This window comes from Sphaeramia orbicularis, chromosome 1 (genome assembly GCF_902148855.1).
Source record: "Sphaeramia orbicularis chromosome 1, fSphaOr1.1, whole genome shotgun sequence".
Classification (NCBI taxonomy): domain Eukaryota; kingdom Metazoa; phylum Chordata; class Actinopteri; order Kurtiformes; family Apogonidae; genus Sphaeramia; species Sphaeramia orbicularis.
The window spans coordinates 40,837,433-40,859,193 of NC_043957.1; the positions used below are offsets into that span (position 1 = coordinate 40,837,433).

The 21,761-nt window shown below is 38.2% G+C and overlaps 2 protein-coding genes across 5 annotated transcripts; one reads left to right on the forward strand and one right to left on the reverse strand.

Moving 5' to 3' along the window:
- Positions 1–114: 114 nt before the first annotated feature.
- wfs1a (Wolfram syndrome 1a (wolframin)) lies at positions 115–12,239 on the forward strand. 2 transcript variants are annotated; one of them, XM_030147493.1, is made up of 12 exons: positions 115–253; positions 949–1,459; positions 2,082–2,161; positions 3,991–4,135; positions 4,220–4,393; positions 4,645–4,722; positions 4,807–4,946; positions 5,050–5,187; positions 5,309–5,554; positions 6,670–6,948; positions 7,305–7,468; positions 8,214–12,239. In XM_030147493.1, the coding sequence occupies exons 2-12, from the start codon at positions 949–951 to the stop codon at positions 9,403–9,405; spliced, it is 3,147 nt and encodes a 1,048-aa protein (XP_030003353.1). In that variant the 5' UTR covers positions 115–253; the 3' UTR covers positions 9,406–12,239. The 2 variants fall into 2 exon arrangements, with proteins under 2 accessions (XP_030003353.1, XP_030003360.1); XM_030147500.1 differs by lacking the exon at positions 115–253 and having other exon boundaries at positions 653–1,459.
- Positions 10,799–19,774, reverse strand: ppp2r2ca (protein phosphatase 2, regulatory subunit B, gamma a). 3 transcript variants are annotated; one of them, XM_030148026.1, is made up of 10 exons: positions 19,503–19,774; positions 18,678–18,871; positions 18,079–18,176; positions 17,715–17,898; positions 17,159–17,271; positions 16,729–16,906; positions 15,120–15,284; positions 14,495–14,664; positions 13,631–13,722; positions 10,799–13,360 (listed from the first exon to the last, which is right to left on the reverse strand). In XM_030148026.1, exons 2-10 carry the CDS (start codon positions 18,739–18,741, stop codon positions 13,063–13,065), a joined length of 1,362 nt encoding a protein of 453 aa, XP_030003886.1. In that variant the 5' UTR covers positions 18,742–18,871; positions 19,503–19,774; the 3' UTR covers positions 10,799–13,062. The 3 variants fall into 3 exon arrangements, with proteins under 3 accessions (XP_030003886.1, XP_030003884.1, XP_030003892.1); XM_030148024.1 differs by having other exon boundaries at positions 18,678–19,034; XM_030148032.1 differs by lacking the exon at positions 19,503–19,774 and adding an exon at positions 19,409–19,428.
- Between the last annotated feature and the right edge of the window lie 1,987 nt (positions 19,775–21,761).

The following is a 21,761-nucleotide window of genomic DNA, read 5'->3' on the forward strand; positions in this document are numbered from 1 at the left end:
GCGCTGGCCAATCGGGTGGCTCGGCCTTCTGAGTGACGTGTATTTCTCCCTATTAAGGAGCAGTCTGTTCCAGAGGGCGGGAGGTAGAGCTGCCGTGCTGAAATCTTTTTGCAGGCGCGTGTGTTCTACTGCAGAGTGCGTCTTCGGTTTCATGGAGCTGAGGAGTTGGCGGAATGGACCCCGGGAGGAACTATCTAGACAACTGAAGAAGAAAAAAATAATTCCCCGAAGAAACACTCAGAGATAGTTTCAGGTAAAGTTTGTGCTGTTTGTGTTCCAGGTTATGTTGTGTCGTCAAGTGTTTAGGGTTTAAGATTTGCTTGAAAGTTCACGTGTGCGAGCACGCAGGGCAAGAAGTTCAGATATATGACATGAGACACTGACATGAGACACTATGACTGGAGGCTAAACTAAAAAAAATAAATCATGTTTTAAGTGTGCACCTTTTCTGTTAGTTTAGGTTGTGTGGTTAACATTTGGATCATGAAATGGTTTTGTGCTTTGGCTTCATATCCTCTCCCTTGTCTTAAAAAAAACATATTACAGATATATTTTAAGTCAGGGGTTCACTCTGTTTTTTTTTTTTTTTTTGGGGGGGGGGGTTGTTTGTTTGTTTTTGTTTTTGTTTTTTTTTTAAGTAATGTGTCTGTATTTTAGATAGATAGCCTGTCTTGTCCCATGTGGAAGTTTGTTTTCACAGTCTGTCAACATGTAGCCTAACATGTAACATATAACATACAGTGCACAAACACAGTAAAACACCTAAGCAGAAGAACATTCATATTGACACATACATGAGGATTACCACAAGGTTACAAATTATTATTTTAAGTCTATAATAAATACAGGGAGTTCACAGAGTCAGCCTCTCCTGATGTTTTTTTCTGGAGGGTACTAGGCTGTCATGCATTATATGATAAATTATTCTCACTTTTTAATCTGTGACAGATGGAAAAGGATCGCCCATCCACACCCCATGTTGTCAGCACCCAGGGGTCATGTCCTGTCCTGGATGGACCATCTCTTCCCTCCCACTCACAGATTTCTTCCTCAGCCATCACCAGTAACGTCTCCACCACTGTTTCTACTCAGCCCGCCAAACCTTCTGCCTCTCCATTCTCTAATTCATCTCCACAATCAGCTGGTGCCATGTCTCAACCGATGGACCACCCCACAGCTTCATCCCCTTCCCCATCTAAAACTGCATCATCTAAGCCGTCATCTCCAACTCCAAGCAAACAACCACTTGATACTCTCACTCCTGCTTCTCAAACCTCCACACCATCACCTCTTTCCAAAATCAATTCCACTTCAGGCAAATTAGTAAAAACAGACTCAATGGATTCCTCCGGTTCTTCAAAACCTCCTGGTAAACGCACGTTTGCTGCTATGGCCAAGAAAGTTATAATGCAGGAAAGACTTAGAAAAGCTGAGGAGGATGCCAACGAGGAGGAGGATGGTAAGGGCTTCATTTCCATTTTGAAATTAAACATTGTGAGGTTTACTCACACTGGAAGCTGAATACGCACTCCTTTCAGTGTTGAGGCGATAATCCCTGTGCAATCTTTAGAATTCTCAGAGTCTAGCGGTGTGATCTTACCCTTGACTAGACATCACCAATGTCTGGTTATGTTTGGTTGACTTTGCTTTGTCCTTTTTGTGTTTTAACACTTTTGTTTTGAATCTTGAAACTTACAGTGCTTAGCTTTAGTTAATGAAAATATTTAAAAAATATTCATCATTTTCTGATAACTTCCTGTCATTGAAGTCATGCACTTCTGGAAGAAACTATTTTTGGATTTAAACATTTGCAGAATTAATACACTACAGTAAAGTGGTAAGTAAGAGTTCAACTACTACTTTACATGACAAACTTTGACATTTGATCAGGGCTACATACTGTAAAGTTGATCCTCATCATTTAAAAGTCACCGGTGGCAGTAAATGTTACAAAATGTTGTGCAATCACTAAGTTTTAGTGTGATGTAGGCTGAGCTCAATGTTTAAAGAGGCACTTTTTAGTTGTTATCATTGATGCAGAAAGCATTTTATGTTATAGATTTTGCTCTCCTCTCATCTAGGTGAAGAACCAGAAGAAGATTTAACTGTGGAGCAGATAGAGGAAAAGGCCAAAGCTGGAGATGCCAGAGCTCAGACCCGGGTGAGGGAAAGCACATGCACACAAACTGGCTTTTGGCATTGTTTTCAGTCTTGCTGGCTGACTGTGTCTGGTTATGAGTCTATTTATGGCAACTGGAAGATGATCCCGGGCTTACAAAATGATACACAAAATGCAGTCACATACATGTTATTATAAACACTATCAGAGTGTATTACAGCATGCACCGAGTTTGTTCCAATAGAAGTTTTTATATAAAGTATGTATGTACATTCTACTAATAAATAACAATGTAGAAAGCATTACAAAAACTGTGAGACTTGTGTGTCTGTGTGTAGGGGGTGTTAGAGTTAGCAGACAACACCCTTTGAAAGGGTGAATTCCTAAGTGCCTTGGTATGTGGGTTCATTTTTCTCATATTATATGTCATGTATACGGGCATGTCAAACACATAAATCACCACAGGGTACATGTTATAGATTTGCAAACATTACTTTGACTTTGTAGATATGAACAATGATATGACTAGAGCACAGTGGTTGGATGTGCACAGGTACAGAGGGTCATGGAGCATAGGTGTCACTCCATCTCACATACTGTAGCACATACAATACAGACATACAATGCAACATCCCCATAAGCAGAAATAATTTCAAGTGTAATCATAAGAAAAAAGCTTCTCAGATAGAGACATGAATGTCCCTTTTTCCAATAAGAATGCATCTTCCTAAAAACAGACATGCTTGTTAATAACTGTGGTGAGAAAGTGATGAAATGACAGTTAAGTTTAGAAAACAGTCACCTGATATGGCCGTGGGGGCTCTGCTGCCTCTGGGGGAAGGACTGTGGTTGGCTATGTTTGTCACATGAACAGGGAATCATGGGTTGTGTAGTAATAAACATACAGTGTGACTGAACCTCCAAATAATGTATAAAATGCCAGCTTTTGGTAATATACCAGCAATAGGAAGATACTTTTATATGCCTTCTACACTTAAAGGCAAAACTATCATAGATTCACCCAAATATGTTACAAATGAATGAGTCTGTACTATATATACTCAAATACCCGCAAGAAGTATTATTTAAAGTTGACTTCTGATTTCATTTCAAAGGACATTTTATTATTTTATTATTGTAAACTTCTTAATTCTTAACCTGTTTGATGTGATATTGCCATGAAGGTTATGCACTGTTTCCCATAAAGTTTGAATAAAATATTTTTACCTTTTCTCATGAAATGATTGTGACAATGTGATTTATTCTTAATAGATGAAGTATAACTGGACTTAGTATGTAATCATTAAACCTGGTCAAAGGTGATTAATGATGTGTATAAATAAGAATAAAAAGACAAATGTGTTTGAAAAAAAAATTATTCCAACTTTACATGCAGCAGTGTATTATTACATGAGCCTGGGCTATAGAGCCACAAATGTTCTCATAATAAAAACTTCATATCAATGGCTATTGATAATTATCAAAATAAATGTCAAATTATTACAGGCAAAGATGGTTATTTGTGGTTTTAACTTCTGCTTTATGGTCAGAATGTGACAAGTCCTTTTGTGATAAAATGTTTGTTGATCATGAGTAAAAGTAAGTTAGACAAAGCACTTAACATATGCAAACGTTTAAGCTGAAAATTTAAACAAAACCCAAAAGACAAAATAAAAATGTGTTCCAAGATAAAATATGCATCATTAAGAAACATTAACAGTAACAGTTAACAAAAAATCCAAATATACTTTTTGTTACATTCCCATATGGTGTCTTTTTTGGCCTATTGTACAGACCGATGCATTCAGACCAAAGCCTCACTACTTGTAGAGGAATGAACTTTGTTTCTTTCCTTTCCTCCTGTATTTCAGCTCGCTCAACATTACTTACTTCTTGCTGAAGAGAAGGAGCCAGAGGTTAATAACCATCTGGCTGTTAGCTGGCTAATCAAAGCTGCAAAACAAGGAAGAAAAGGTGCCGCCAAATTACTTCAACGCTGCTGGATTCAGAAAAAAGGTATAGAAAATGTTGTGGACCTGCCAAAAAGTGTGTATTTGTGTTTGATCTTCCCACCTGCTCTTAACTGTCACCCTTTTCTAGGAATCACTCCAGAAAATGAGGCCGATGTGCGTAAGTTGTCGACTGAGAGTAAGTTTGAGCGGGCGGTGCGTAAAGCAGCTATGATGATGTACTGGAAGCTCAACCCGGAGAGAAAGGAGACAGTTGCTGTGGCTGAGATGCTTGAAAATGTCAGCCAGGTTAACACACCAGCGGGTAGGATTCTCACACACAATCACCAAGACTGAAATATGACAGTTACAACAATGCTCTGTGATGCATTACACATCACAACATCCTCAAGTTGTAACATGTGGTCATATGATAGCTGTCATTACTGTTAAATATATAATATATTCCCATTTCTGATTTCAGCATTTGCAGCTGTCATGGTCAACAGTATCACATTACATGCAGTCATCCTGAGGAATGTTTGTAACTGTGCTGTGGTCATTCTTCATCAATAGGTGGCACTGCAGGCAAGATTCCTGCCCCAACTTCAGGCCAGACCCAGAGAGTGTTAGAAAGCCTGGTCAGCAATGAGTGTAAGCATCCAGAGACGAGAAACAGAGAATACAGGCTGTTCCCTAGTATACCCACTGGAACCTCTCTGATTTGTTTTCCTCCAGCCAAACAGATGGTGGACCTGGATGACTTTGTTGAGATGACTAAAAATTATGCACAAGGTATTGTCCCTCCTACAATCAAAAAAGGCAGCCAGGATGCAGATAAGACTAAAAGCCCTGGACTTCATGACAGAAGTGATGAGGTAAAAAAAAAAAATAACCTCATTGTTACAGATCAGTAGTTTTCAGTATTAATCAAAGCAATATAAGAAAGTGCATGTGTTTTTATGTAACTTTGTTTTGAAGCATAAGATTGAAACAGTGTCATCAGGAAGCAAAAAGCATCTCAGAAGTTCCTGGAGTTTTGCGCGAAGTGGAAGTATCCTGGACACTGACCAGACCGGTGCCATAAAAAGGGCCATGGATGTGAAATCACGCCTAATGGTTTCTACATTCATCTTTAAATTTTACTTGAATTTATGTCATATACTTTTATTCTCATTTAAATGTGTAATATTTTTTTAGTTCACAGATACATTTATATAAATGTGTCCTTTCATTTCAGATGCTGCAGTACCCACTGCATGCCATCGTGGAAATGAAAGAACACCTTGTCGACTGGGCGTCGCGGGCTGGTGTCCAATGGCTTAGTACCATCATCCCCACGCAGCACGTCAATGCACTCATTTTCTTTTTCATCATCAGCAACCTGACAGTTGACTTGTTTGCTTTCGTCATCCCTCTGCTTGTCTTCTACCTCTCCTTCATCTCCATGATCATATGCACTCTGCGTGTTTTCAAGAGTAGCAAAGTGAGTGTTTGGATCTTTTCTATGGGATTTTTCCAGAAATATGAAACAATATCACTTACTTATCAGTCACTTCATCTTTATTTACAGACCACAAGTGTGCAGTATAGAGAGGTGTACAATATGCTCTGAAAACCGACACTTTTACTCCATATGTACATACACTAAACTTGCATAAGAGAATGTTTGCAGGCACATGAAACATGCACTGCCAGTAAATGCTCTTTATTTTTGTTTATTATTTTTTCTGTTATAAAATATCCAGGATATATGACATTATTACAGATAAGGATATTATTATCCAGAATCAGGATATTTTAAAGCAGCGTATGACTTTCATCACAAATCTTTTTCTTTTTCAAATGTATTAAACCCCAGTGATATCTTAATTATCACTAATCCATTAGTCTTTCTGTGCTTACGCACCTGAATCACTTCCCTCACAGTGAACAACTTTGAAGATGAGTCCATCATAAACACAGTCCACTTGTGTACATAACAAACCAAAATGTTATTCAGGCCTTTTCAGAAATTTTGTCACTAAGTGCATTGTGGGAAAGGGGATTCAACGCAGCAGCAATTTTCCTGTCTCTTCATGCGTACTGAACCCAAATGTTACCTTTACCTACATCCACTGACTGTACTCATTCTGTAAAACAACCCTGATGGACTGGAGAATTTTACATTGTAGCAATCCAGCTCGTTTTGTTGCTGAATTTGTGAGAAACTGCTTTCAGTTGGTTACTATCTTTGTTACTGCTGCGGCTGTGGTGTATTCCCATCCCTATAATGCACTTCGCAACAAAATTTCCAAAAAGGCCCGAGTGACGTTTGAGTTTATTATGTGAACAACCGGACTGTGTTAATGATGGAGTCATCTTTGAAGTTGTTCACTGTGAGGAAAGTGATTCAGGTGCATAAGCACAAAAAGACTAATGGATTAGTGATAATTAGGCTGTCACTGAGGTTTGATAAATTTGGAAAAAAAAACTGTGGTGAAAGTCATGCGCTGCTTTAAGGATTTATCTTCATTATATCCTTATGATTTCCAATGAATATTTTATACACTACATTGGCCTTCCCCTAACTGATCCACCTTTGTTCTTTTTTGTCTCCAGACGTGGGAGAACTTCAGTGCCCTGACATCTCTGCTGACCCATTTTGAACCTGGACTGGACGTGGAACAGGCAGAGACCAACTTCGGCTGGAACAACCTTGAACAATACGTCTATTTTATCATTTCTGTCTTCTTTGTCATTTTCTCCTTCCCCGTAGCTGATAAACACTGGATCCCCTGCTCTGAGCTCTCCACAGTGGCCATTTTCTTCACTGTGATCAGCTACCATAGCCTCAGCCCTTCTGCAGCGATTTATGCACGCCGAGCCATGGTCATAGAGGTCAGGGAGCAAATACAACATTTAGTTTCATGTCATACCTTCAAGGTGTCTGCAGATTACTCAGCTGCAAGATGCAGAGTAGCCTACCATTTATTTTAGTAATGCTGAGTTGTAACATTTTACCACATCTATGCATGTGTGTTTAGTTTAGCAGCTTTTAGAAACTGTCAGCAGATATAAATATATCCCTGGTTGTAAGAGTATTAAGGAGAACCAGTAGCATGCAAACATGTTTGACAAGGAGTCAACTATGACACAGTATTTATGCTAATGCTCATAACCAGACAGTTTTATTTCTTATCCTTGAAATTTTTAGTATGTTCATCTGAGTTCATGTCTGACCTTTTTTAATCCAGGTAGCATCATCATTGTGTAGCCTGACCCAGTTTCTACCAGAGAACATGATAACACTTCGATTACTGGGACACACTTTCGCTGCACTGCCGCTAGGAGAATCTGTGGTGCTGAAGCTCAGTCTGCCGTGTCTGCTCTATGTTTATCTGTTCTATCTGTTCTTCAGGTGAGTAGGCTTGGATTTTTCTCTAGGTTCACCCATGACTGACACTGAAAATAGAACTTATAATAATAATAATAATAATAATAATAATAATAATAATAATAATAATAATAATAATAAAACAAATATAGTTAAAAACAACAATATAGAAACATTTTTAAAACAATGAGGCAGGTATGTGTGAAAATATGGAAACAGTAAAAAAAAAAAATTAAGGCTATAAAGAAGTGAAAATGAAAGAAAATTGAAAGAAAATGGTAACAATTATTATGATAATGATAATGAATAATTAAATGAATGAGTAAAATTAGACCTGATAAGATGCATTGTTTTGTACTATGTATTAAACAGGGATGATCACAAATTTTGAATAATCCAGTAGTCGTTGAATTATTTTAAAAAATCAAGTAGTTTATGAGACTATTATCTGAAATAATCTATTTTTCATTGTTTTTACCTGTGTCTGGTACCAATGGCCATCAGGCACACCAAACGGTTCTGTTTGTCTTCCTATTAAATCTATTACACCTCTGTTTAATCCATTCCTGCTGTATGCACTATATTAACCAGCATCCACTCCTAAACCAGAGTAAAACTATTTAAAATAGCTGGCGGTAACTCCCCACTGTCTGAATATTCACAATTATCAAATTTTTTGCTTGAATTTTTCATCACCATCATCTTTCAGAATACATAGCTTCACCGTATTGATATGTTTTTTTTATTTTGCTCTTTTTCTCCTCCTCAGTATGGCACGGATGCGTGGATTCAGTGGCACTTACTGCTTCCTGGTTCCATACCTTGTGTGTTTCATGTGGTGTGAGTTCTCTGTGGTCCTACTCCAGAATTCCTCTGCTGTCGGCCTAATCCGCACCGGTGTTGCCTATTTCCTCTTCCTGTTTGCCCTTCCGGTCCTGGCTTTTGGCCTTGCTATCATGCTCTTCATACAGGTCTTTAAGTGGTTCCTTGAACTGGAACTGACCAAGGTGATTGTGACTCTTGTAGTATGTGCGATCCCTGTCACTTTGCGCCTCTGGACACGGTTCAGCATGTCTATCCTGGACGTCTTCCGCTCACTGACGCATCGCGGTCCTGTTAAACTTATCTTACTCTGTATTTCCATGGTGATCCTGTTCTTTGCGATTTATCTGTATCATGCTGAAGGGCAGAAGGTTTACAACTCCACCATGACTTGGAACCAGTACAGCCAGGCATGTGGACCCCCTGCATGGCAAACTAAAGGCATGGCACAGACACAGATCTTTTGTAGCCACCTGCATGGACACAGAGTAACCTGGGCTGGCCACTTCAGGCATGTCCGCGTCGCAGAGACAGAGAACGGGGCGCAATCTGTTATCAATATGTTACCAGTTTTCATGGGAGACTGGCTTCGCTGTCTTTATGGAGAAACTTATCCCAAATGTGAACTAAAGAATGTTACAATTGCAAATCTGACAGCTGCAAGCTTGGCAGCCAGTCCTGTATCAGATCCTGTCGCTGTGCCATTACTGCTCCGGATGCAAGAAGAGGAAGAGTTGTGTCAGATTAAGGCTCTGGCCAAACACACATGCCACGTCAAACGCTTTGACAGCTACCGCTTTGAAGTAACAGTGGGGATGATCAAGGAGGGGAGTGCAGAGGCAGAGGACCCAGCCAGGGATATAGTCCTGATGGCAAGTAATGAGTTCAGGCAAGTTCTGCTCAATTTGCAGCCTGGTAATTTAGTGGAGTTCAGCACCAAACTGGAGGGTCGTTTAGGGGCTAAAGCTCCATCCTTTGAGTTGAAGGCCATCCACTGTTTGGACTGTGTTTCTTCACTGTTGACTGGAGGAAGGCAGGTGAAGATAGAGAGAGACTGGAGACGCACCACAATGAGAGCTCTGAAGTTTGCATTTGATTTTTTCTTTTCACCTTTTTTGTCAGCAAACATCACAACTTGAGTAAAACAAAACAAACAAGTAAAATGCTTAATGCAACAGCACAAGAAATGTGCCCCCGATAAAGCAAGATTTCAGAGGTTACCATAAATCTGCAATTTACAGTAACCTGATTTTAGCAATATACCTTATAATGTATTGCCATACTTTTGTTTACAGTTTAATCTTACATAGGTATAAAATTATTAATGGTATACTCTATATCTGTCATGTAATATATCATATAAAAGCAGATATTGCAAACAGCTCATGTTATGTTAAAAAAAAAAAAAGCACTTAAGATTTTCATAACATTCATATTATTGTCTAAATTTATACTTTTTTTTTTTTTTTTTTTTAAATCCAGTCTATGCAACTTTAAGGCTCATAAATGGCTCAAATCAGGAGAATGCAGAATGTCAGCCATTCATGATAGGATCAGTGTAATACTGAGCAATTTTGATGCTGCTTTTATATTAATATATGACGTATTATTTTTCTATCTGTACGTTTGCATGTGTTTGTAAATTTTGTGCTTTTCATAAGCGTATTTCTACAATTTGTACAATTGACCTTTTATAGCTCTCCTGTTACATAGATTGTGTGGCAGAAAATGTATTTTGGCCCTGTGAGCAAAGTATTTCTTTGCGCTCTTAACACTTTCTGGTCTTAATCTTATTTTTATTTGATGATCAGATTTTCCTGTGCTTTACAGTACAATGCACATAAAATTGAAAGCCTTGCTGATGATATATGGAGCTGTGCATGGAGCTACAGCCTCATTATTTGTTACACAAATAAATACACACCAAAAAAATGCCACATCACAGACGTTATGCCAGATGATGTGTAATATTTATGGTAGACATTCAGCTGTGTGAGGTTTTTAGATTTTAAGTATACCAACAACAAACATTGCTGTGTTCATTCCAGAGAAATAGAGTGCCAGTAGTGGAAATGTATTCAGTGGTGTGTTTTGCATTACAGTGCAGACTGCTGTGACACTGCTGTAATGTGAAGGCAATTTAAGTCATGTCAAAATAAACGTCACCACTTTGAATTTTGAAAGAGCGTTTGCACACAGTAATTATAACAATGCATGAAAAGCCTTACACCATTCAGATGTAACTGTCTACTTACCTGTGAATGACAGTCACTGAAGCTGAGCCTGTAAACTGTGAATTTGAGTGCCTTTTTTATGTAGTGAAGTTCATACAGGTGTGTGATGGCGATTAAAGAGCTTCTCTGTGAAACTAAATACTTTGTGGATGATGTTCACATTCACTTATTAAAGATGTTTTTGTGATGTGTACAAAATTCAAACAAAAATAAATAAAAAAAAGATCCAACATGATATTCTGTTAGATTTCATATTTTATTAATGCACATTCCTTTCATTCACCTCTTTTGAGTTATGTTTTTTTGTATTGTTAGATTTGTCTTTTTTTTTTTTTTTTTTTAAGTATGATAGATATATACGCTAGTAGCATTGAGTAATGGCAACATGCTGCTGCTGCTGTGCTCCTGAACACATCTTCTCACAGGTTGTAATGTATGTGATGGTGGCTGTGAGGTTTACAGCAGATTTGATCCAAATCACTGCTCACCGCTGGATGACTGAGTCCTGAAGCCTGATGAAAGCTTGCCTGTCATGTAATGTAAATCATTTTCTTGTTTCTTGTCATCATCACAGTGTCTTTGATTGATTTGTTGTATCAGTGATGATGCAAGTTGGATATTGCTTTAGTGTAAAATCAATTAATAAGCGGATTTGTGAGTGCATTCAACACCACCTGTTCACAGCGGGGACTAAAATATAGTTGGGGTCATTATAAGAAGATTAACTCTCAGCTCAGAGGCAGCAACATAAATGTCTGTGAATCGTGAATTTGGAACTCATCAAGTGAGATGTGAGGTGAAGCAGACAAGTGGAACAGAGATGATCACAATCTACATGTTTTCATGGATCTGAAAGGATTTGATACTTGCACTGATTCTGTTACTCAACCTGCTGCACATCCAGATCAATTACAATAATCCCATTCGGGCCAAGGTCACTTGAAAGCAAAGCATTCACTGTAAACAATCCAATCTTAAATCACATAATTTAGTCCATCACAAACATCACCTTACTGCTGTACATCTTACACTTTCAGTTTTGCACCCCAGAGTAGCATGTGGCACTGTGAGGTATACGGTATGAGAATATTGAAAACCTGTGACATGATAAATTCACATGGCATGACTTGACATTATTGTTTCAGTGTTAAAGACATTTTCAGCAATGTATGTAACAAGCTATTGCACTGATGAAAACCTTTGACTTTCAAACACACTGGGCTCAACCTTAGTCACCATATGTTGGATTAGCTGAATCAGGGGCCCCATTCATGAACAATGTGCACTGATCATTTTCTTGATTGTAAGATTAGAATGTGCTTATGCATCATAAAATGAACACTGCTCATTTTAATTTAGCATTACACTGAACATGACTCAGACTACTTCTCCATTAATCAGTAATCAGCCTGATTTTCAATGTGTATGAAAGTGTATACGCAGTCGCTCTTGAATGCAATCATTTAGCACATAGGTATGTAGATTTTAGACAAGGAAAGGACCTTGATATAGCAATCACAAACCATATACAGACCTAGAACACATGACAAAACATTACTGTTTGTGCACAACCAAACCCTGCCACTCCACACCCAGCTACACCAATATGTGCTGTTCTACGCAAAAAAAAAAAAATCCAGTTTCACCTTGTAGAGTGCGATTCCACAACCTTCAATAAATCAAATCTCAGGTTCTTTTACCCTTTTATCTCTCTGGAACCAAAATTGGTACCACCTTTTTAAAAAAAGGAACACCAAATATTTACAGCTAACAGTAAAAAGAGTGTATACATTTGTGATACCTGTAGAAGAACAGCTCATGTTTTAAAGCAGAAATACTGCTGCACTGTGGTTTTGTTAGTGCCATTATTGCAAAGTGAATAGGGCAAAAGATTATGGGCATTTATGCAGGCAATCTCCTAGAGCACTGCTCTAAAGAGAAGCTCAGCTGCTGTTTCACCCAAAGGAGAAGAAAAAGATTCAGAACTGTGTTGTGAAGAGCTGTACAATTACACCACTGCAATACTCCACAAGAGTGAAACAATCACCCTCTGGTAATGTCACAGTCCAGACCTTTATGTTTTGTAGTGTCATTATTCTGTCTTCACTGCTACACAAAACATCATCATTTTCATCAGATCAGCAGGTCAGTGAGGGTTACCACATTGTGTTGTCAATAGCACTGAGTCATTGCAGAAGGAGAGATGTCCCTGCACCTCTCCTTCTGCCTGTCTGCAAAAAAGTAATGTAGGGATAGAGTGAGACCGAAAACCGACCTGATGGATATCAAGAGACAACAGTTCATCTCATCGTTGGAAAAAAAAAAAAGATTATACACCTTCCTTGGACATCATATAAATTACCATTCCCATCATTTTGTCAGTATTCTAATCGTCCATTTACACAAACTGATGTTTCAAAACAGCTTGACTTTGACTACTCATAGATGCTGTCCACTTACTTCACCATCCGCAATACATCCAAATACATCTGATTCTGTATTTGTAATTTAGACAGCACAACAAAAGTGCTCCGTTTACCACTGTCCACATTCCCATCGCCGTCACTGTGTCTGTGTCTCAGGGTTAACACGATCCTGGAAGATGTACAGGTTATTTGTGGCTGCTATAGCAATGATGTTCTCAGATGGATGCCAAGCCATGTGCAGTATTTTCTTGGTGAAGTCCAGGCTATCAACACCCACATCTCCACGGCGACGCTTACCGCCAGTATACACACGACGGGTCCGAAGCACAGCCCGAGGCTTACTGCTCTCCCGCCATGCTTCCAGGGTTACACCTCTCCCAGTTTCCCTATCAAACATCCGGAAGAAGCTGTTGTATGCCCCCGTCATGATCACACTGACAAGAAAGAGACAAGATATATTGATTATATTGAAGGTAGAGAAAAGGGATGGAGAGAAAGTATTCGTCTGAGAGATGGATGTGATGTCTGCAAAGCTTGTCTGCGAGATTGATTTAAACGTTGGATAATGGTAAAGGCAGAGCATTTAGGGAAACATTGTCAGCAGAAAGACATATCCACAGTAGTCCTCCTTTTCCCTGAAATGTGCTTACATTTACTAAGCCTATACTTTCTGTAATTCGCTTGTCTTTTCCATTGCTACTTACCTGTCTGAGCTATTCCAAACACACTCAAACTTGTCAAAGATGCAGTCGTTTTCATAAAGGGAGCACAGCTTACTCCGGAGGTATTCATGGACCTGGAAATAATACAAATAAAACACAAAGGATCAGTGTAATCATCAAGTCAAGAAAATATCAGAGTTGATTTTCTGAAGAGCTCAAGATGACAACTAGCATTTTGAGCAGTGAATTCTGAAAAATAAATAAATGAATAAATAAATCAGGGTCTTATACCTTAAAATGGCCCTTAATTCCAAAAAAAAGAATAAATATTTGATAGTTACTGTATGACTGGGACTGAGGTTGATTAAATGACTTAAATGAGCTTTGGTTAAAGGGGACTATAACACTAATATATAAACCTTTTGGCATCTTTTTCACATATTATTTGGATATTTTTGTCTTGAATGAACTCAAAGGAAGTGTGTGAAGCAGAAGGGTTAATGATACAATTAGATTAGATTACATTACATTACATTACATTAGGATAGATTAGACTTTATTGATCCCACAATGGGGAAATTTAATGGTCAAGACAGCAACAAAATAAAGTGCAAGAAAAAAAACAGTGTACATGCATAAAGATATAACAAACAATATAAAATACAAATAATCATTATAATAAAAAAACTATACGGACAATATAAATAAATAAATAAATAAATAAATAAATAAATTTACAACAGAGAGGAAATTGCAAAAACTCAGACAGTACAGATGAGACACAAGCAGGACATAATTAGTTATTAAATCAGACTGGATTTAGCTAAATTAGGTCTACATTAATTCAGCACCGGTAAAAGAGACAGTACACAGTGTATTCATGAAAATTAAAGTCTAATCCCCTACCTGGTAGGTCTCCACGGGGCCTTTGTCCATGTTCAGGTCCCACACCTTAGCGGTGAGGTAGTCTCTAGTGAGCAGGTAGCGTCCACTGTGGCTGAACTTTACATCGGACACAGAGGAAATGATCTCTGAGAAGAAGGACCGGCTCCCTGGATCCTCTGGTTCCTCAAAAACTGGAAATCATTATATGAATATGATGAGTTACCAATTAGTATCCAATAATCACTACCAGGTGAACTACACTACAGTGCTCTCATATTTCAGAATAGAATAGAATAGAATAGAATAGAATAGAATAGAATAGAATAGAATAGAATAGAATAGCCTTGATTGTCACTGTGTGTACAATGAAATTAGGAGTGCAACTCCAGTCAGTGCAGCAAAATTTACAAACACCAGTACTACAGAAATAAGAACAGACCAAAAATAAAATTACAAAAACTAAAAAATAAGATAAGAAAAAAATAAAACTGGATGGAATATGAAAGCATGCAATCTGAAGTAATAACATTATCTATGAACAATATTAACAGTATGTATAACCATGAATCATACCATGTATATCTATGTAAAACAGTATGTATACCTATGAACCAGGTCTATAGAAACATTTCCACAACATGCTCACGTTTGGTGTGTCTGTCACAGAGTGCAGAGGCTCTCATGTCACAGAGGCGTAAGGTGCCCTTGCTGCTGCTGTACACAAACAGGTGGCAGTGCTGAGGGTGGAACTCTGCTGCTGTTATCACCTCAGTCAGATCCTCCATGTTGGCTGGTTTGATGTCAACAATGTCTGAGAGGGTTTGTCAAGGACTGAACAATGCAACTGTGACACCAAATCCACCAAAGAATCACAAGTACTTCATGATATTAAAGATACGTGATACAATATTTTTGTATAGAGAACAGATAAGGCACATTCTGAGCAGTGGGAGCACCAAAAAGACAGGAAAACACAGTTTGGAGTGATAGAACACATTATGTTCATACTGTAGATTTTTCTACTATTTTTTTCCTTTTTAGATTAAGAATTTGTCTCATTACATGCACATTATTCATGCTCAGGCTTTCCACCATAATTAACCCCAAGAAAAAATTAATAAATAAACCCAAACCCCAACCAACCCCCAGCATCAACACAGTGCTCCTCTCCTCTCTCTGTTCTATTTGTGGTATTCCTGTGTGGTTCAGTAGAAAGTGTACTGCTGGGTGAATTATTTAAACTCTTCTTCCATAGATGCTTCTCTGATTTTCTAGGTCAGCTTCCATTTAAATGGGAAATAACCAAGTGTTCCCCGTCCAACACACTGCTGCCTGCACTGAATAGACACAGAGCAAGCGCAAAGCACTCTAATCGAAACATAAATCCAAACATTGTCATGTTCAGTGTTCATTAAATATAAATCAAAAAGGACTTCCAATGAACATGCAATGTCTATTTTTTACCATACATAGATTTCAGAATGTTGAATAGTGATTGTTGGATGTATATTTAGTTTATATTTCAAGCTCATAGTTTTGCTGTCCGCACTGGTAGTGATACAAGTACAGAATGGTAGAGATCTAAATATGATGAAACATGTATAATGTATAATGGGTTACTTAAGTAGATACGTATGTTTTCACCACGTGAATTTGCTTGAATGAGCATGAGAAATCATATACCTGTATAAGTGTATATATACATATGTTAGCACATATGCATGTGACACACCTCAGCAGTATCAACTAAGTGATAAAGATATACAAGCATACAAGAATTTGCAGTTTACTGTTGTAAAAATTGTTGTTATTGTTACAGTTGAATTGAAAATTCAGTTCAAATCTTTTTTTTTCAACCAAAGAGTAAAAATAATGAATGTTAAACTTTAATTTTCAGTTAGTTAAAACTGATGTAGAATGTTAAATGCTGTAAAAATGTGCATTAGACATTATCTATATCACTCCTGCTGCAAAAATTAATTCTATTTATTTTCATGCAATAGACAAAAATAATGGCATGCACTTACACATTTATAATAGTAGAAAAGATAAACCCACTGAACAACTTCCTACTTTTATTTACTGGAGTTCTGAGAAATTTATACTAACTGAAATCTGAGAAACCTCCAGTTACACACAAAATCAGAGAAGACTTATAGAGTTGCAGAAAGCAGGACATTGTAACTGAGAGCAGCGGAAGTTAAAATGAAATCAATATGGGTTTTCAAAAACAAATCAGTAATGGGAAAGGATACTGAAGCTGCGGTCTGTGATGCCAAGGTGCCACATATTGATGCGGAGGTCATCGGCAGACAGGTACGTCTCCCCATCACTGTTGACTGAGATGGAGTTGACATGGTAGGTGTGTCCATTGGCAAACACCCTTCTGGGTCGAACCTCTACCATCAGATCTGTAGGTTTCAGCACTGGCACCTTGAATATAGAGACACAAATAGTAAACAAATTAACACAAAAAAAAAACAAAAAAACAGTGTAAAAAGACAATGAAAGGCAAAAAGGACAGAATCAGAGGATGTGAGAGTGAGATCATATGAGGTCAAAAGAAAAGACACAACAGGCAGATGCTTCTTTGTGCTAAATAAATGTCAACCTGATACACATTTGACTGACCAAAATAAAAGTGTGCATTTGCAGACTTGTATATGTGTGTATGCGTGCGTGCACCTGCAGAGAGGTGATTGTAGAGATGTCCTTGAGCCGTCCCTCCTCATCTTTCAGGTTATATCCCTCTGGTCTCTTGTCTCTCTCGCTCACCTTCCACAGTTTAATGGTCTTATCTGTGACAGATAGAGCATTTTCACATCAGAAAACGGTGATTCATTTGCGACAACATATAGTAACTACTAAAAACAACATAACAGTAAATAAATGGTGAATTGAGAAGCAGATAATCACATACATGGTCAATATTTAAGGCCAATTACACCTACACGAACCACTTCTATGCCTCAATGTTTACATTCATGACAAGGATATCATTAAATCTAGCATAATGTTGTATCCACAAAGAATGACTATAATGACCTGCTTTATGTTATTTTATCCCACATGAGCAATATAAAATAATAATAATAATTAAGGCTGACATTTGTAATTTACACCAAAAAGTTTACATCTTCACAATTTATGTCTAAGAACAAAAACTTATAATATATAAAAGTATCCCCAGCAACTATGACCCAATAATAGAGTTTGCTCACTAACGTCACTGGTGTCTCACCATTGGTGGAGAGGAGGAAATGTGCTGCATTCTGCTGTGGCAGCCATCTGATTTTATTTATTTTCTCTTCTATCTCCAAACTCTTCAAGTAGTCAAAGTCTGGCTCGTGGCTCTGGAAAGTGCTGTAGACATTATACTCCCCAGAGTCCCCTGTGTCCCCCACCTCCTCTGACTCCCCTTTAGACTATGGGACCAGTAAGAAAGGAAACAGAGCAATAAATACACAGTTAATGTGTGAAGAGGTGGTGTGAAAAAAAAATGCACTGAGGACAACACATTTAAGGATGTGGTGTTAAATACAGTCACATATCTGTTGCAGATAATCATTGCGGTCTTAGATACAAGGCTGACAAAGTGAACTGACCTCTGTCTCTCTCTGGAAGATGACCACTCGGCCACCTTTATCCCCTGTGGCCAAGAGGTCTCCTGTCTGGTTAAATTCCACAGTAGAGATGACATCAGCTGGAACGATGACGGGAAAATGAGAAGCAATTATGCCGGATAATGGTTAGAGTAAAAGAAGCACACAGTGAGGGAAAGACAAAGAGGAAGGCATTAACAGAACAAAGATAAAGATAGAATATAAAGGAAATAAAGTAGGCGTTGAGATAATGAGAGAAAATATCGGGACGAGAAGCTGAAAAAAGTCCTCGATGAAGAAAACTATCTTGTTGTGTCTGGAATAAAACTGGAACAGATGTGAAACAACAATCAAATGTCTAAAATAAGGGAATACTCTTTCAAAAGGTGGCTCAAAATTCCAATAAGGCCAACAAAGTAGCAGAGCTTGTGGAGTGTTCAGGTAGTCATGGAGTTATCAGTGCCATCATCAATCACCCCATGTCTTACTAAACACTTACTGAAGCCTTATAATGCACCCATGAAGCTGAAACATATCTGTTCAGTCACAGCAGCATGCTATCTGACACCACTGAGACAGTAATGACACACCGTCTGTTCTACCTTCAGTGACGTAGTCTCGCAGGAAGGTGTGGTTAATTTTGGGGCTCTCAGCGTCCTCGCCCATCTGAAGCTGAGGGAGGGTGACCCGCCAGCGCGCCCGTCCTGAGGGGAAGGGTCCAATCCGTGCTCTCTCTCCCCACCCAGGCTCCGCCCATGCTGCTAGGGCCTAACGTAGCGGCCTGGAGCAAGGCATCCTGGGAAACCAACCAGCAGGAAGGAGAAGAGACGTAGTACAGAGATGGAGAGGGAAGAGAAACAGAGGAGAGGAGTAAGGGGAGGGAAATCGAATGCAGGAGGATAGAAAAGAGGAAAGTGGGGAGGTAGAAGATAAGAGGCAGAGAGAGGTGGATGGAAAGGCTGGTGAAGAAGATGGTTGGGAAAGCAAGAGGGATAGTTGTCATTAAGCTGGGTGATCACACATCATGCCAAATGTGACCTTTGTTGAACACTCACATGCAAAGAAGCACATTTCCAAATACACAGGCCTAAAGCAAATCAGAAAACTGTAAAGAGAAGAGGAACAACACACAGCTCCAAAAGAGAAACAGGGGATGTCAAGATATGGATGAATAGAGATATAAGTACAGGATGAACCGGATGTGAGTATGAAAATATCCACTGCAACGTTCAGCCGGTGTAGCTCTAGCAGAGGTAGTAAATACTCCCAGGGTGTGGTAGTCCTGTCTGCCCACTTTACAGATCCCTGCTCTGCCTCTGTCTCACACACACACCTTTCAAATTGATAGTCCTTGACGGAAAGTAGAGGAGAATGCGATGTCTTGCCTATGCTGCAGGAGGGAAGGAGATAGGCCTCAGCACACCTACCCGTCCGCCTGATGCTGCCTCTGCTGCTGCTATTCCTGCTGGCGTGTACACGTCCTCTGCTGCAGTGTGTTCGAGCAGGCCTGCGTGTCTGTGACAGAGAGAGAGAGAGAGAGAGAGGGGGGAAGGAGGAGAAATGAGAGAGTGAGGACGGTGGTGAGAGGAGGAGAGGCAAAGGAGGAGAAAAAAGAGAAAGAGAGAGGGATAATGAGGAGGATGGAGGTCCGTTGCCTGCTGATGCTGTGGAACTGATTCTGTGCAGCATCCACTGTGTCATGGCAGCCTCCTCCTGGAGCAACCAATGGCAACACAGCTGTCACTGGTGGAACCACCCACTGCAGGTGATGAGGAGGAGAGGACCAGCAGAGGGAGCAGTTAAACCCTGATATGGTTGAATTATAGAGGAACATTACTGGTGAAAGGAAAAGTTTACATTTCAGCCCACTAGTTCATTATATGATATCACTCACATAAATATAGAATAGAATAGAATAGAATAGAATAGAATAGAATAGAATGTCTTTATCGTCATTGTACAGGTACAACGAAATTGAAAAGTGCAATCGTCCTAGGCGCCATAAAAAGTATAATGTATATAAAAGAGTATAAAAACTGAAAAATAAAAGAAAAACCCTGACGGCATAAATATCTAAAAAAAAAAAAAAAAAAAAAAAAAAGGTGTCACTGGAAGTACAAAAGACACATAAAACATCTTCATATACTCCTGGACCACATTCAGCATGTCCAGCAGTGTTCAGCGCAATTATTAGATTAGATATGCCTTTATTGATCCCACCATGGGGAAATTTCTTCGTTAATAATGCAAAGCACAAGTATAAGACATCATACAGTTTACACACAGTACACGTGGACACATGCTGGAATTTTTACATGGATTTGAAGGGAATCGGGGGATAAAAAATAATATCCCTATTGTTATGCTTTTCAAAAGGGAATTCTCAACAGACATCTTTAGGGACTGCCTGTCAATAGAATATTTAATAAACACAAATAGACTGTTTGAGAATTTTTTTCTGAGTCTGCAGGATAGTACTGTTCTGTATTGTCTAGATAAGGAGGGTCAAATATACAGCCTGTGGACCAAAACCAGTCCTCCAAAGGGTCCAAAGTGCAAAAATTACACAGAGGACGCTGACAGTCAAGGGTATCACCAAGTCTTGACAAATTATATTTTTTATTATTTAGTTTTTTGTTTTTTTTTTTAATAGTCAACTGTTTTTATTGATTTTAATTTTCAGTTGCAAGAATAAACAAACAAATTCAACATTACACAACAAAACATGTACAATACACTTACATTAAACACAGAACAACTGACAAGTTGTATTAATCATAAAGTTAAATTCTACATTCTCAGTTCTCAATGCCTATTATGAAATGTTTTGTCTCTTTGTAGATCCACTGTAATCTGTCAGTTGTAATGCACGTGTGTAAATCATAAGATGAGGCATAGTATTGTTAAAATTCACAACACTTTTTTTAAGGAATTTTTGGTTGTTCATGAAAGTTTAGGTTATTCGCATGTTACATTTGAAAGGGTAGTTTGTAACAGAAGAGACTGTCATACTGTAATATAACTTTTTTTTGTACTAATGAAATTAGGAATTTTCATTATTTATATGTTATTATGCAATTAATTTACTGGTTTGCCCATGAAGTTAACTGAAATAAAAGATAGATAGATAGATAGATAGATAGATAGATAGATAGATAGATAGATAGATAGATAGATAGATAGATAGATAGATAGATAGATAGATAGATAGATAGATAGATAGATAGATAGATAGATAGATAGATAGATAGATAGATAGATAGATACCCCAAGAGTTCTCTTCATTATTGAATACAATTTCAAACTTGAGTCAGTTGCTGCTTTAACAGAAGTCTACAGTCCTGCATATTCTAACTTATGAGACTAAGTAACAGTATAGAAAGCTACTAAATCTGATTACCCTTATTATAGACCATATAGTACGTCATATAGTACATCACATATAGTACATCTATAGTACATTGCTTATTATGTCAATAAAAAATAATAACAGTTTAAAAATGTGTTTTGTCCCCACGGTGGGATCAATAAAGTCTTATCGTATCTTATCTTTTCTCATCTTAACTTATCTTATCTTATCTTATCTAAAAGTCATTTTTATGATGATGCTTTGTTTATAAACAAAGTTATGACAGCGTCCAGATGACGTGTAGAAATGTCTAAATAAAAATAAATAGTAAACAGTG